Source organism: Neodiprion pinetum, chromosome 6 (genome assembly GCF_021155775.2).
Source record: "Neodiprion pinetum isolate iyNeoPine1 chromosome 6, iyNeoPine1.2, whole genome shotgun sequence".
In the NCBI taxonomy this organism is placed as follows: domain Eukaryota; kingdom Metazoa; phylum Arthropoda; class Insecta; order Hymenoptera; family Diprionidae; genus Neodiprion; species Neodiprion pinetum.
The window spans coordinates 4,217,998-4,234,056 of record NC_060237.1 but is presented as its reverse complement, the minus strand read 5'-3'; the positions used below and the strand labels follow the sequence as shown (position 1 = coordinate 4,234,056).

At 41.4% G+C, this 16,059-nt stretch overlaps 2 protein-coding genes and 1 long non-coding RNA gene across 4 annotated transcripts; 2 read left to right on the top strand and 1 right to left on the bottom strand.

The window, feature by feature from the left end:
- The first annotated feature begins 780 nt into the window (after positions 1-780).
- LOC138191167 (uncharacterized) lies at positions 781-3,281 on the top strand. The gene is made up of 3 exons (XR_011177514.1): positions 781-1,011; positions 2,661-2,794; positions 3,035-3,281. It is a non-coding gene; the product is annotated as an uncharacterized lncRNA (long non-coding RNA).
- An 8,261-nt stretch (positions 3,282-11,542) lies between these two features.
- On the top strand, positions 11,543-13,359 carry LOC124221348 (Ribosomal protein S10b). The gene is made up of 3 exons (XM_046631269.2): positions 11,543-11,701; positions 12,167-12,311; positions 12,950-13,359. The coding sequence occupies exons 2-3, from the start codon at positions 12,168-12,170 to the stop codon at positions 13,286-13,288; spliced, it is 483 nt and encodes a 160-aa protein (XP_046487225.1). The 5' UTR covers positions 11,543-11,701; position 12,167; the 3' UTR covers positions 13,289-13,359.
- Positions 12,980-15,451, bottom strand: l(2)37Cg (RNA polymerases I and III subunit AC2 l(2)37Cg). 2 transcript variants are annotated; one of them, XM_046631271.2, is made up of 4 exons: positions 15,327-15,451; positions 15,177-15,194; positions 14,467-14,567; positions 12,980-14,294 (listed from the first exon to the last, which is right to left on the bottom strand). In XM_046631271.2, the coding sequence occupies exons 2-4, from the start codon at positions 15,192-15,194 to the stop codon at positions 14,114-14,116; spliced, it is 300 nt and encodes a 99-aa protein (XP_046487227.1). In that variant the 5' UTR covers positions 15,327-15,451; the 3' UTR covers positions 12,980-14,113. The 2 variants fall into 2 exon arrangements, with proteins under 2 accessions (XP_046487227.1, XP_046487226.1); XM_046631270.2 differs by having other exon boundaries at positions 15,259-15,397.
- Positions 15,452-16,059: the final 608 nt, after the last annotated feature.

Here is a 16,059-nt window from a genome sequence, read left to right as displayed (position 1 = left end):
GTTGGAAAATGTAGTACGTTGTTTGAAGAACATAAAGACATACTCCTGGGTAAATTTTTGTGACCAGTTTTTCGGCAGGCAAGTGGGCACAGGTGGGCCTGGGAGCGTAAGAGGGTTCTGCTCTATCGACTCTACCCAACGAGCTTGCACCGACATTCGTACCAGCCAAAGTAGTGTCGGTATGAAAGCTTGAGATTGAGTTGGTACAAAGTGAGTACGTAAAACTACTTGTCAACTGCAAGAAATGTCGATCAGCTCGATCACCCACGTGAGAAAAAGCGTGACCGCGTCCACCGCCAACTAGCCCCAACTACATCCGAGCATTACCAACCACCCCCAACTACCTCCGAGCATTACCAACCACCCCCAACTACCTCCGAGCATCACCAACCACCGTCAACCACCTCCGACCACCTCCAAACAGCACCTACCATCTCCTACCCCCTTCAAACACCTCGTACAATCTCCGTCCGACTCCTACCACCCCCCGCCACCACCTGCCAACGCCTACGGCCGCCAACCACCTCCTGCAACTTCCTACCAGCTCTGACCACCTCCTACCATTTCCGAACACCTACCTCTCCCTACCACCTCCGACCATCAGCGACCACCTTCTACCACCCCCTACCAGCGCCTACCACCTCCTACCATTTCCAACCACCACCAACCATCTTCGTCCTCCTTGTACACCCCCGTCGACCCCCCCCCCCCCCCCCCCCCCGTCGCCCGCGTCTTCCACGTTCTCCTCGACCTCCTCCTATCACCGCCAACCACCTCTAAACACCTTCTACGTTGACTACGGAATATAAAGACAGTTGCCTTAGTGGGCTTTAGTGTGACAACCGGAAATCGTCGTGCGCTTGCGCTCCCTGCGATTTTCCAATGGTAGAGTCACTGATCTCTATGATCTCTATGGTAGAGTTGAGAACTTATTGCAGAACATCAGAGAGTTACCGATTTCGACATGATGCTGGCTGCATTCACCTTCCGAGTAACACAGTCTTCGCAAAGGTAAGCCCAAGCCAGTACTTAGCCTGTGTGTGCTTCCCGACTTGTCGGCGATACAAGAAATTAATAATGAGAATAAATCTCTTCCAAAATTCGTAGCAAAACAGTAATTCAATTGAAATATAGGTGCCCGAGAGAAGAATGAATACATAGATCATAAATAATAATAGATCATATTTAATAATGATGCAGAGACCAAAAAGTATACGCGGTCCACATACGATATTACTATACCTATATGATCCATTTACCATTATTGCGTGATGCATACTACAAATTTCATAATTTTCCAGGAGACAAACTAGATTATCTACAATAATACGGCTATAATATGATACAAGAAGAATTATTCATTTTGAAATGGGATTCTATTCGACACGCGCTCGATGTATTCCATAACATTAATATTCATAATTATTCCGAAAACTTTTCATATGCTCTCTCGATCTTGAATTTTCGTAGGCATAGAATCGAAACGCTGTTTTAGCTAGTCGCAAGTGAAGTATCTACGTTGGGTAGAGAAGCAGAATTGTTGCTCGAAAATTGTTCGAACTGCAATACATAACGGATGCGCTAATTTTGATCGAGATAACATGGATGCTCCGTATATGAGAGAGTATTTAACGTAGTGTAGTGATTTAAAGACCTAATGAGGTGATAGGGAGAGCAGGAACGAAGTTTCTTAACACTTCAAGTGTATTTTAACACACATTTGTAAAGTACGAGCAAAATTTTTTATCATCCAACTGTCGCAGAACGGCAGCGTTATTACTTGACCCTTTAACTGAAGAATATATCTTTATTCAACGGCTGACTATCGAAGGGGCTAGCCGCTTGAGTCTGGAAAAGGCAGGAAGGATAAAGTGCGTATATCTTGTACGAAATGTGAAAAGTAAAATCATTACACATCATATCATATCATCAGACACCATACATCATACATCACATCATACATCATCATACATAGTATTAAAGTTCGAAACCAAAGTTTGGGTGTTCGGATGTTCAGAAAGTGACGTCACTAAAATTTTTTTTTCTCTTGACGTCATCAATCTATATAGACGAAAATCAGCTAGCCGAATTCCTCAGTCTGGAAACAACCGCGCAGTAGAGCGGACGGATGAGAATCGCGCTCCGTTAATTTCGAATAGCGGGTTCTCAACCTCTTGGAGCCTGCGCTCCGGGTCTGCTTCTTGGTGCAACTCGATTTCAGGGACAAGCGCTCCGTAGTTTCTGCGCTCCGGGTCCACTACCTGGTGAAACTTAAATTCCAGGACAAGCGCTTCGTGGTTCCTGCGCTCCAGGTCCGCTACCTGGTGAAACTAGACTTCCAGGACAAGTACTCCGTTGTTTCTGCACTCCAGGTCCACTACCAGCGGGAACTCGACTTTACGGACAAGCGCTTCACAGTATCTGCTCTCTAGATTCACTACCTGGTGAAGCTTAACTTCCAGGACAAGTGCTCCGTGGTTCCTGTTTCATGTTTACAGTTAATTATTTCAATTCATTTTTCGCGCAAGCACAAATTCAGTAACTATAAATGCGCTAATGAAATTTAGTATATTATCAATTAATTAATTAATCAATTATATTAATCCTCACATAATATTTTTGATGTGTTTTGATACTTAAAATATTTATTACTATTCCAGGAATGATCCGAGGTGGTTAGCGGTGGTTGTTGGAGGTAGTTGGCGGTGGTTGGAAGTGGTCGGAGGTGCACGAGGAGGAGGACGAGGAAGACGAGGAGAACACGGTGGACGCGAAGGACGAGGATTTGTGCTCGGTCAGTAAAACATTTTCATGATATTTGCTGGCAATTGTAATTATATTTCATCTGAAATATTACAAACTTGTCACGTTTACAATAAATTATTTCAATTCATTTTTCGCGCAAGCACATGTTCAGCAGCTTCAAATGCGCTAATAAAATTGATTATATTATTAATTGATTAATTATTTATATGAATCCTTACGTAATGTTTTTGATGTGTTCTTATACTGAAAATATTTATTGCTATTCCAGGTACAACCTGAGGTGGTTATCGGTGGTTGTTCGAGGTGGTTGGTGATTGTTGGAGGTGGTCGGAGGTGGACGAGGAGGAGGACGAACTGAACTGAGTCTCAAAGCCCTGTTGACACAAAAGCAGCTATTCGATAGAAATTATAGTTTATAGTTTACACAGCCCATTGCATGATATTTCATTATAAATACATATGTTTCAATGTATTTAGGAATAATTTATCAAATATACAGAGGTCATGTGCTAATAATAAATGAATTGATTCGACCGCAGTTTGATGTATTCATTAGAGCTTTAACAATAAATTTAAGCTTTGTTACTTCTTTTATTTTATTATGGATAATCAAAAACATTTCCGACTATTCGTGCTGTGGAAGCATGGGGATTAAGCCAAATGTAGCAAAAGATTAGAAACAGTGTATGTAGAGTACGGGTATTTTTCTAATAATGCAAATAGAATAGAATACCACGCCTTGCGAATCAGCTTTCCAGACAGGGATGAATGATGAATTTTAAGGACTGCATTATCGTTGTTGAATACTCTATGCCTCATGGGAAAAGAAAATCTGTAACGATAAAATTATGCACCGGATCATCGTCGACTTTAACTTTTGAAATGTCCTACCATTTTCGAACCCCTCCTACCTCCCCCAGCCACCTCCCGCCATCAATGGCCACTTTCGACCATCCCCTATCACCTTCTGCCAGCGCCGACCACCTCCTACCATTTCCGAACACCTCCAACCATCCTATTTACCTATATTACTAGATTAGCTATGATATGAAAAGAGAAGAATTATTCATTTCGAAATGGGATTCTATTCGACGCGCGCTCGATGTATTCCATAACATTAGTATTCATAATTATTCCAACAACTTTTCATTTGCTCTCTCGATCTTGAATTTTCATAGGCATAGAATCAAAACGTTGTTTTAGCTGGTCGCAAGTGAAGTATCTGCGTTGGGTGGAGGAGCAGAATTGTTTTTCGAAAAGCATTCGGATGGAAAAAAATTCAGAGTAACTGTAATACATCACGGATGCGCTAATTTTGAACGAGATGAAATGGATGCTTCGTATATGAGACGGTATTTAACGCTGCGTAGTGGTTTAAAGACCTAGAAAGGTGATAGGGAGAGAAAGAACGACGCTTCTTAACACTTCGAGTGTATTTTAACACACATTTGAAAGATACGAGCGAAATTTTTCATCATCCAACTGTCGCAGAACGGCAGCGTTATTAGCCGACCCGTATCTTCAGTCAACGGCTGACCATCGAAGGGCCTGGCCGGTTGAGTCTGGAATCGGCAGGAGAGATAAGGTGTGTATTTCTTGTATGAAATGTGAAAGCTAAAATCATTATACATCATATCATATCATCATACCTCATACATCATACATCATACATCATACATCATACATCGTACATCATACATCATCATACATAGTATCAAAGTTCGAAACCATAGTTTGGATGTCGGACGTTCAGAAAGTGACGTCACCAATTCAAAATCAGCTAGCCGAATTCCTCAGTCGGGAAACAACCGCGCAGTAGAGCGGACGCACGAGAGTCGCGCTCCGCAAATTTCGAGTACCGGGTTCTCAACCTCACGGATCCCGCGCTTCGGGTCCGCTACGTATTTCGAGTACCGGGTTCTCAACCTCCCGGATCCCGCGCTTCGGGTCCGCTACGCGGTGAAACTCGACTTCCAGGATAAGCGCTCCGTGGTTCCTGATTCACGTTTACAATAAATTATTTCAATTCGTTTTTCGCGCAAACCCAAATTCGGTAGCTGTCAGTCCGCTAATAAAATTTCTCGACTTCCAGGATAAGCGCTCCGTGGTTCCTGGTTCACGTTTACAATAAATTATTTCAATTCGTTTTTCGCGCAAACCCAAATTCGGTCGCTGTCAGTCCGCTAATAAAATTTCTCGACTTCCAGGATAAGCGCTCCGTGGTTCCTGGTTCATGTTTACAATGAATTATTTCAATTCATTTTTCGCGCAACCCCAAATTCGGTAGCTGTCAGTCCGCTAATAAAATTTCTCAACTTCCAGGATAAGCGCTCCGTGGTTCCTGGTTCACGTTTACAATAAATTATTTCAATTCGTTTTTCGCGCAACCCCAAATTCGGTAGCTGTCAGTCCGCTAATAAAATTTCTCGACTTCCAGGATAAGCGCTCCGTGGTTCCTGGTTCACGTTTACAATAAATTATTTCAATTCGTTTTTCGCGCAAGCCCAAATTCGGTAGCTGTCAGTCCGCTAATGAAATTTCTCGACTTCCAGGATAAGCGCTCCGTGGTTCCTGGTTCACGTTTACAATAAATTATTTCAATTCGTTTTTCGCGCAAGCCCAAATTCGGTAGCTGTCAGTCCGGTAATAAAATTTCTCGACTTCCAGGATAAGCGCTCCGTGGTTCCTGGTTCACGTTTACAATAAATTATTTCAATTCGTTTTTCGCGCAACCCCAAATTCGGTACCTGTCAGTCCGCTAATAAAGTTTCTCGACTTCCAGGATAAGCGCTCCGTGGTTCCTGGTTCATGTTTACAATAAATTATTTCAATTCGTTTTTCGCGCAAGCCCAAATTCGGTAGCTGTCAGTCCGCTAATAAAATTTCTCGAATTCCAGGATAAGCGCTCCGTGGTTCCTGGTTCACGTTTACAATAAATTATTTCAATTCGTTTTTCGCGCAACCCCAAATTCGGTAGCTGTCAGTCCGCTAATAAAATTTCTCGACTTCCAGGATAAGCGCTCCGTGGTTCCTGGTTCACGTTTACAATAAATTATTTCAATTCGTTTTTCGCGCAACCCCAAATTCGGTACCTGTCAGTCCGCTAATAAAATTTCTCGACTTCCAGGATAAGCGCTCCGTGGTTCCTGGTTCACGTTTACAATAAATTATTTCAATTCGTTTTTCGCACAAACCCAAATTCGGTAGCTGTCAGTCCGCTAATAAAATATCTCGACTTCCAGGATAAGCGCTCCGTGGTTCCTGGTTCACGTTTACAATAAATTATTTCAATTCGTTTTTCGCGCAAACCCAAATTCGGTAGCTGTCAGTCCGCTAATAAAATTTCTCGACTTCCAGAAAAAGCGCTCCGTGGTTCCTGGTTCACGTTTACAATAAATTATTTCAATTCGTTTTTCGCGCAACCCCAAATTCGGTAGCTGTCAGTCCGCTGATAAAATTTCTCGACTTCCAGGATAAGCGTTCCGTGGTTCCTGGTTCATGTTTACAATAAATTATTTCAATTCGTTTTTCGCGCAAGCCCAAATTCGGTAGCTGTCAGTCCGCTAATAAAATTTCTCGAATTCCAGGATAAGCGCTCCGTGGTTCCTGGTTCACGTTTACAATAAATTATTTCAATTCGATTTTCGCGCAACCCCAAATTCGGTAGCTGTCAGTCCGCTAATAAAATTTCTCGACTTCCAGGATAAGCGCTCCGTGGTTCCTGGTTCACGTTTACAATAAATTATTTCAATTCGTTTTTCGCGCAACCCCAAATTCGGTACCTGTCAGTCCGCTAATAAAATTTCTCGACTTCCAGGATAAGCGTTCCGTGGTTCCTGGTTCATGTTTAAAATGAATTATTTCAATTCGTTTTTCGCGCAACCCCAAATTCGGTAGCTGTCAGTCCGCTAATAAAATTTCTCGACTTCCAGAATAAGCGCTCCGTGGTTCCTGGTTCATGTTTACAATAAATTATTTCAATTCGTTTTTCGCGCAAGCCCAAATTCGGTAGCTGTCAGTCCGCTAATAAAATTTCTCGAATTCCAGGATAAGCGCTCCGTGGTTCCTGGTTCACGTTTACAATAAATTATTTCAATTCGTTTTTCGCGCAACCCCAAATTCGGTAGCTGTTAGTCCTATTCAAGGTATAACCTGAGGTGGTTATCGGTGGTTGTTCGAGGTGGTTGAAGGTGGTCGGAGGTGGACGAGGAAAAGGACGAGGAGGACGAGGATTTGTGCTGGGTGAGTAAAACACTTTTATAATATTTCATGGCAATTGTAATTATATTTCATCTGAAATATTACAAACTTGTCACATTTACAATAAATTATTTCAATTCATCTTTCGTGCAAGCACATATTCAGTAGCTATGAATAATCTTATACAATTTATTATATTATTAATTAAATAATTAATATTCCTATAATATTTAATGGCAATTGTAATTATATTTCATCTGAAATATTACAAACTTGTCACGTTTACAATAAATTACTTCAATTCATCTTTCGTGCAAGCACATATTCAGTAGCTATGAATAATCTTATACAATTTATTATATTATTAATTAATTAATTAATATTCCTATAATATTTAATGGCAATTGTAATTATATTTCATCTGAAATATTACAAACTTGTCACGTTTACAATAAATTATTTCAATTCATTTTTCGTGCAAGCACATATTCAGTGGCTATGAATAATCTTGTACAATTTATTATATTATTAATTAATTCATTAATTACATTAATCCTTACACAATATTTTTGATGTGTTTCTATACTAAAAATATTCATTACTATTCCAGGTATTACCCGAGGTGGTCGGAGGTGGACGAGGAGGAGGACGAGCTGGACGAGGAGGAGGACCAGGTGGACGAGGAGGAGGAGGACCAGGTGGTCGAGGAGGAGGCGGGGTGGGTCGTGGGAGAGGACCTCTCCTCTCCTAAGAGGAGGGGAGGGGGAGGGGCAGGGAAGGGGGAGAGGTGGGCGGGGAGGGGGAAGGGCAGGGAAGGGAAGGGAAGGGAAGGGAAGGGAAGGGAAGGGACGGGAAGGGGAGGGGCGGGGAGAGGGGAAGGGGGAGGGCGGGAGGGAGGGAGGGAGGGAGGGAGGGAGGGGGGGAGGGAGGGAGGGTGGGAGGGTGGGAGGGAGGGAGGGAGGGCGCGGGGGGGGGGGGGGGGTGGAGAGGAGGACGGATGTCGATGCGAGCCCGTTAGAGTTAATAGAGCAGTACACCCCCCCGCGCCCTCCCGCCCTCCCTCCCGCCCTCCCGCCCTCCCGCCCTCTCCCCTCCCACCCTCCCTCCCTCCCTCCTCCCCCCCCCTCCCCTCTCCCCGGCCCTCCCCTCCCCTTCCCGTCCCTTCCCTTCCCTTCCCTTCCCTTCCCCCTCCCCGCCCACCTCTCCCCCTTCCCTGCCCCTCCCCTTTCCCTCCTCTGAGGAGAGGAGAGGTCCTCTCCCACGACCCACCCCGCCTCCTCCTCGTCCACCTGGTCCTCCTCCTCCTCGTCCACCTGGTCCTCCTCCTCGTCCAGCTCGTCCTCCTCCTCGTCCACCTCCGACCACCTCGGGTAACACCTGGAATAGTAATAAATATTTTTAGTATAGGAACACATCAAAAATATTGTGTAAGGATTGATGTAATTAATGAATTAATTAATAATATAATAAATTGTACAAGATTATTTATAGCCACTGAATATGTGCTTGCACGAAAAATGAATTGAAATAATTTATTGTAAACGTGACAAGTTTGTAATATTTCAGATGAAATATAATTACAATTGCCATTAAATATTATAGAAATATTAATTAATTAATTGATAATTTAATAAATTGTATAAGATTATTCATAGCTACTGAATATGTGCTTGCACGAAAGATGAATTGAAATAATTTATTGTAAACGTGACAAGTTTGTAATATTTCAGATGAAATATAATTACAATTGCCATTAAATATTATGGGAATATTAATTAATTGATTAATAATATAATAAATTGTATAAGATTATTCATAGCTACTGAATATGTGCTTGCACGAAAGATGAATTGAAATAATTTATTGTAAATGTGACAAGTTTGTAATATTTTAGATGAAATATAATTACAATTGCCATAAAATATTATAAAAGTGTTTTACTCACCCAGCACAAATCCTCGTCCTCCTCGTCCTTTTCCTCGTCCACCTCCGACGACCTTCAACCACCTCGAACAACCACCGATAACCACCTCAGGTTATGCCTTGAATAGGACTGACAGCCACCGAATTTGGGGTTGCGCGAAAAACGAATTGAAATAATTTATTGTAAACGTGAACCAGGAACCACGGAGCGCTTATCCTTGAAGTCGAGAAATTTTATTAGCGGACCGGCAGCTACCGAATTTGGGCTTGCGCGAAAAACGAATTGAAATAATTTATTGTAAACGTGAACCAGGAACCACGGAGCGCTTATCCTGGAAGTCGAGAAATTTCATCAGCGGACTGACAGGTACCGAATTTGGGGTTGCGCGAAAAACGAATTGAAATAATTTATTGTAAACGTGAACCAGGAACCACGGAGCGCTTATCCTGGAAGTCGAGAAATTTCATTAGCGGACTGACAGGTACCGAATTTGGGGTCGCGCGAAAAACGAATTGAAATAATTTATTGTAAACGTGAACCAGGAACCACGGAGCGCTTATCCTGGAAGTCGAGAAATTTTATTAGCGGACTGACAGCTACCGAATTTGGGGTTGCGCGAAAAACGAATTGAAATAATTTATTGTAAACGTGAACCAGGAACCACGGAGCGCTTATCCTGGAATTCGAGAAATTTTATTAGCGGACTGACAGCTACCGAATTTGGGCTTGCGCGAAAAACGAATTGAAATAATTTATTGTAAACATGAACCAGGAACCACGGAGCGCTTATCCTGGAAGTCGAGAAACTTTATTAGCGGACTGACAGGTACCGAATTTGGGGTTGCGCGAAAAACGAATTGAAATAATTTATTGTAAACGTGAACCAGGAACCACGGAGCGCTTATCCTGGAAGTCGAGAAATTTTATTAGCGGACTGACAGCTACCGAATTTGGGGTTGCGCGAAAAACGAATTGAAATAATTTATTGTAAACGTGAACCAGGAACCACGGAGCGCTTATCCTGGAATTCGAGAAATTTTATTAGCGGACTGACAGCTACCGAATTTGGGGTTGCGCGAAAAACGAATTGAAATAATTTATTGTAAACATGAATCAGGAACCACGGAGCGCTTATCCTGGAAGTCGAGAAATTTTATTAGCGGACTGACAGCTACCGAATTCGGGGTTGCGCGAAAAACGAATTGAAATAATTCATTTTAAACATGAACCAGGAACCACGGAACGCTTATCCTGGAAGTCGAGAAATTTTATTAGCGGACTGACAGCTACCGAATTTGGGGTTGCGCGAAAAACGAATTGAAATAATTTATTGTAAACGTGAACCAGGAACCACGGAGCGCTTTTCCTGGAAGTCGAGAAATTTTATTAGCGGACTGACAGCTACCGAATTTGGGTTTGCGCGAAAAACGAATTGAAATAATTTATTGTAAACGTGAACCAGGAACCACGGAGCGCTTATCCTGGAAGTCGAGATATTTTATTAGCGGACTGACAGCTACCGAATTTGGGTTTGTGCGAAAAACGAATTGAAATAATTTATTGTAAACGTGAACCAGGAACCACGGAGCGCTTATCCTGGAAGTCGAGAAATTTTATTAGCGGACTGACAGGTACCGAATTTGGGGTTGCGCGAAAAACGAATTGAAATAATTTATTGTAAACGTGAACCAGGAACCACGGAGCGCTTATCCTGGAAGTCGAGAAATTTTATTAGCGGACTGACAGCTACCGAATTTGGGGTTGCGCGAAAAACGAATTGAAATAATTTATTGTAAACGTGAAACAGGAACCACGGAGCGCTTATCCTGGAAGTCGAGAAATTTTATTAGCGGACTGACAGCTACCGAATTTGGGGTTGCGCGAAAAACGAATTGAAATAATTTATTGTAAACGTGAATCAGGAACCACGGAGCGCTTATCCTGGAAGTCGAGTTTCACCGCGTAGCGGACCCGAAGCGCGGGATCCGGGAGGTTGAGAACCCGGTACTCGAAATACGTAGCGGACCCGAAGCGCGGGATCCGTGAGGTTGAGAACCCGGTACTCGAAATTTGCGGAGCGCGACTCTCATGCGTCCGCTCTACTACGCGGTTGTTTCCCGACTGAGGAATTCGGCTAGCTGATTTTGAATTGGTGACGTCACTTTCTGAACGTCCGACATCCAAACTATGGTTTCGAACTTTGATACTATGTATGATGATGTATGATGTACGATGTATGATGTATGATGTATGATGTATGATGATATGATATGATGTATAATGATTTTAGTTTTCACATTTCATACAAGAAATACACACTTTATCTCTCCTGCCGATTCCAGACTCAAGCGGCCAGGCCCTTCGATGGTCAGCCGTTGACTGAAGATATATCCTTCAGTTAACGGGTCGGCTGATAACGCTGCCGTTCTGCGACAGTTGGATGATGAACAAAGTAGTAATAACAGTTATTATAGGCAGGGTAAATGCATTGCATCACGAATACAGCCTTTTCATTACACATCATCAACGCCATCATTGTGTGGCATATTTGAATTACGCGCAGCTAGATATTATTCTACACGATCTAATGACGTTACTACGGCGAGCCAGTGGCGAACCCGCGGACCATGGAGACTAGACAGAGAGAAGGTTTCTCTTTGTACTAGAGCCGCGGACGTAACACTTTCGATATCACAGCGCTGCATGTGGCAGAAATCCGAACTCTCGATATAGCGAGCGATGATTCACGGTAAAGAACGCGCGAATGGTGGCCTTCTTTTTCCGGTGACAAGTCCGACACGAAGTACCGAAGTACGTCTGATTTTCTAACAAATCCACAGATATCTCGTGCATCCGCAATATTTAACGTGCAATCATAGTCTTAATATATTATTAGTTTACCCACGAGCCATAAAAACCTCGTAGTCGTAATTTCACGCAGTCAGATGCGATATAATTTACGTGAATCTAGTGTTGTGAGCTGTGTTGAAGAATGTCCATGTCGGATGTATCTTGTATTCGCCACGCAATTGTCGCGTGGATATTCAAATTAATTCGTCCAATTGAATCTCATATGGCTCGAGAAAAATGTGTTATCTTGTTATTTTGACAGGAAAAATTTCAAACTTTACGCATATAATCATCAAGCGAATTCTTGTTTTAAACCCAATTGATCGTGACATGTTGCAACTTGGCTTAACCTAACCCAATACAACCTAACCTAGAGCTGCAATAAATTATGATATTGAAATAAATACTCTTTTCGATGATTTACAGAATGTTGATGCCCAAGAAAAATCGTGTCGCCATTTACGAGTACCTCTTCAAGGAGGGAGTAATGGTGGCTAAAAAGGATTATCACGCACCCAAGCATCCCGAACTTGAGACCATACCCAATTTGCAGGTTATCAAAGCTATGCAGGTAATGGAAGTAAACGTCACGAAATTTTGCTGGCCCCTTGTCAATTATTCTGCTGGCGGACAGTGTTGATCCACACAACCAATTGGCAGATTCACTGTGTAGTGTGAATACAAACGTCAAGATGAAATAAGTTGACTATTTGACGACATGAGAAGTAGCGTGATTTATCAAAAATGTATTATCATTAAACGGTATATCAGTTGAGTCATAATTTTTGGTTGGAATACCTGTAAGAGTGAGAATTCCCGAAACCAGGTAGCATACGTACTCTTGGAGTGTACCTGCTCTGAAAAACAAAACATTTGATTTTGTTAGTTCCATTGTTTACAGAAATATCATTGTAAAGCTGTGCATCATTAACTTGCTCTATAACATACCACGTACACTGGCATGCATTTGTGTTTTCAAGTCTCTTGCTAATTTGCTGAAAATTACTCATATTTTTTTAACTATGGTAAAAAAAAATTAGGAAATTGCTACATTTAGCATATCTAAAGTGTGGCATGTAGCGACATGGGAAGACGCAGAGATGTGTGAAAAAATGCTCTTTATTATTATGACTTCATACAAAATAACTTTTTTAGAATACCAATGCTTATGTCATTATACCATTATGTATCGTATGATTATGATTTCAGTCCTTGAAGTCACGAGGTTTTGTCAACGAGCAGTTTGCTTGGAGACACTTCTACTGGTACCTGACGAACGAGGGCATCGAATACCTGCGAGCCTATCTCCATCTCCCTCCAGAAATTGTTCCTGCGACATTGAAGAGGCAAGTCAGACCTGAAACCGCGAGGCCTAGGCCCGCTGCTGGCCCTAGGAGCGAAGGTTCGCGTCCAGCCGAAGACCGTGCCGGTTATCGCCGAGGTCCTGGCGGACCGCCAGCACCTGGTGATAAAAAGGCTGATGTCGGCGCTGGCACTGGTGATCTCGAATTCCGGGGAGGATTTGGGCGCGGAAAAGCTCCACAATAAATAAGCTTCGTTTATTACATAAAATGCTACAAAATCTGTATAACCGTGAATAAAGTATTACTCGGTGCATACCCATTTCTTTAGTTTTCCCTGTGTTTATTCACAACAGTCGTACCAGTGGCTATTATTTTTTATCTTTTGACAGAATTTTTATAGTAGGAAGTAACTGTGATTAGTGCAGAGGTTTCATATTTTTCAAGAGAGTGAGTATATTTTGACTTGATGAAATCATGCATTATCATTTTACAATGAGTGACTTTTACACTGTTAATATATGACAAAAATCTAGTGTTTCAATTTCCTGATCTTGTTGCATTATTTGTCTACGAATTTTAAAAATAACAATTGCGCTCCGCCGATAATTTTTGATTAGTGTTCAAGTTACTACAGAAGTTTGCGCTGTTATAAACTGATTTTAGGTGACTATATATCAAATAAAACTGCTAAAAGAAATCTTTCAGAGGGTTCTATTATCACAATGCGTATAGATCAGTCTATGTGGGAAATCCCGATTTTCGTTTCTAGTGAAATCACAAACTTGCGTTACGGCAGGCTGAGACAGATGTACGGGGTACGTTATTTAAATAGCGCCGAATATTTTTAATTCTATTGTTTATTCAAAGATATAAAATACAAGATTCACGTTCTGTAGTTAATCTGAGTTTCTTTTCTGTTGTTGTGCCAATCTATTCTAAGTAAAGACACAAAATTGATTTGAAACTGACGACAAATCAGGTTCACTTCTCCAAGTCATAAGAGAGGATTCATAATACAAACATCCCTTGTATCTCACAATTGTCTCCAAACAAGTCACTCATGTGAATTTTAACGGGAGGCCTGCCATGCGGTTTCAAAAGCTTTGGCAGTATGTTCGCAGGCTTTCTCCAGATCTTCTAAACCCTTCCTCAATATATCAACGGCACGACCAGACTTTGCCTGTATCCTGAAGTGCATCTTAGTCTCCGCAGGATGGGGCACCGTATAACCACAGAATTGAACATCTGGACTACAAATGGATTAGAATACGTTGTAATTAAATCGTTTTGGACTCGATATTCATAATAAACATTCATGAATATAGAGATGTATAAAGGGTAAATTAGGACAAGAAATTGAAATAATATCAATACTGAAAAAAGTGAAACAAAGAATAAAACTAGCGACGGAAAAATTTTTACTATTGAGCAATAATTGATCGAAGAGCATTTCCCAAAGTATGACCCTCGTCCTGGAATACAAAAGTTCGTGATTTTTCTCCAGACTCCCCATCTCCGGCAAGCTGCAAGTAGAAAATATTAAACTATTAACGATATTGTTCCCCAACACAATGGTTATGGAAAATAACACTGGTTCTACTCGTATGTAAGAGTAACTACGAAAGAGTATCACTGTTCACACGAAATCTAACAATCTATGAACTGTCTACGCGGGCAGTCTTCTTTCTACCACATGTGTGTGTACTCACTTCTGGTAACTATCTGCTCGACAAGTGCAATACGAGTTTATTCCATGCAACGCTTTATCACATCGTACTCGAATTAATCGTGAATTTATTTTTATCGTGCCTATTCCCAGGGTACTGACTTGATTTGCATGCAATTCGTAAGATCGTAAGCGAATCACGCAGTTACGCGAGAAATGTTAGAACAAGTTCGCCCTGCATTCTAGCCTGCAGGTTTTATTAACTTTCGGAGAGAAAACTTCCACGAAAATCGACCAATTTAAATAAATGCTTACTGAACGCTTTTCATGCCCAGCAGCGCTAAGAAGCGTTATATACAGAAATATGTTCAAGGAATAGAATCACTTTACAGTTTCAGTGACGTTGAAGGTCGCTATGTAAATCCAGCAATCGGTAAACTGTTTTAGAAAATGCTATTCATATTACCTCTGCTAAACGTCCCATCTGAAAACAGATTACGAGGTTAATCTTTCAATGATTCTTGTGAGGAAATATGTCACTAATCTACCTTCATTCAATAGGAAATAAATGTAAACGCGATTATAAAAATTTTCTCTTTTGCATTTTATAGGTTACCAGCACCGTTGTCTTGCGCTTCTTATAGGTATACCCGTTGACAGTTGACGCGTGAACGTTGCTGCTGCTACATGATTGCGATGCTATGTTCAGGATAGTCACATTCAAATAATTCTGCCGGAACGTTCGAACGCGTTCGGCACATGCTTGCGTTTCGAAATTCGAAAAATACTGAACAAACAATCAATCCTTATTGCCAAATACGTAACTTTTTCAAAAAAAAATTTCACACGAAGAATAAAGAAGTAGGATGGAAATGAAAAATCATGTTTAAATAATTAATTACATGAAATGAAAAAACGTGTAAATTAAAGAGTTCGCTGTCCTCAGACATCTGACGAAATCTATTTGATCAGAGGATTTATATCTTGCAATACATTTGAAAATTTTTCGTCCACGGCGCAACGGATAATTTTTACCACCGAATGCCCTATTTAGACTATACGCTGTATATCTCGTCAGGTCTTTGTCCTTTGCAGTCTGATAATTGCTAGTTCGAAAGCCAGCTTTTAAGTTAGCGAGCAATCATCAAAATTGCAGGCAACTGTGATTCATCTTTGAAACTACTGAAATTTTACAATACGTTTAGGATAAGGATTTGTTCTACGCAGATTCAAATGCCCATGAAATATATATTATATTTATTTTACCAACATTATAGCATAAATGTATGTTCGACGAGATAGGCGTTAGTCAAAAGTACAGTACTCATCATTGAATACGGTGAGCATTG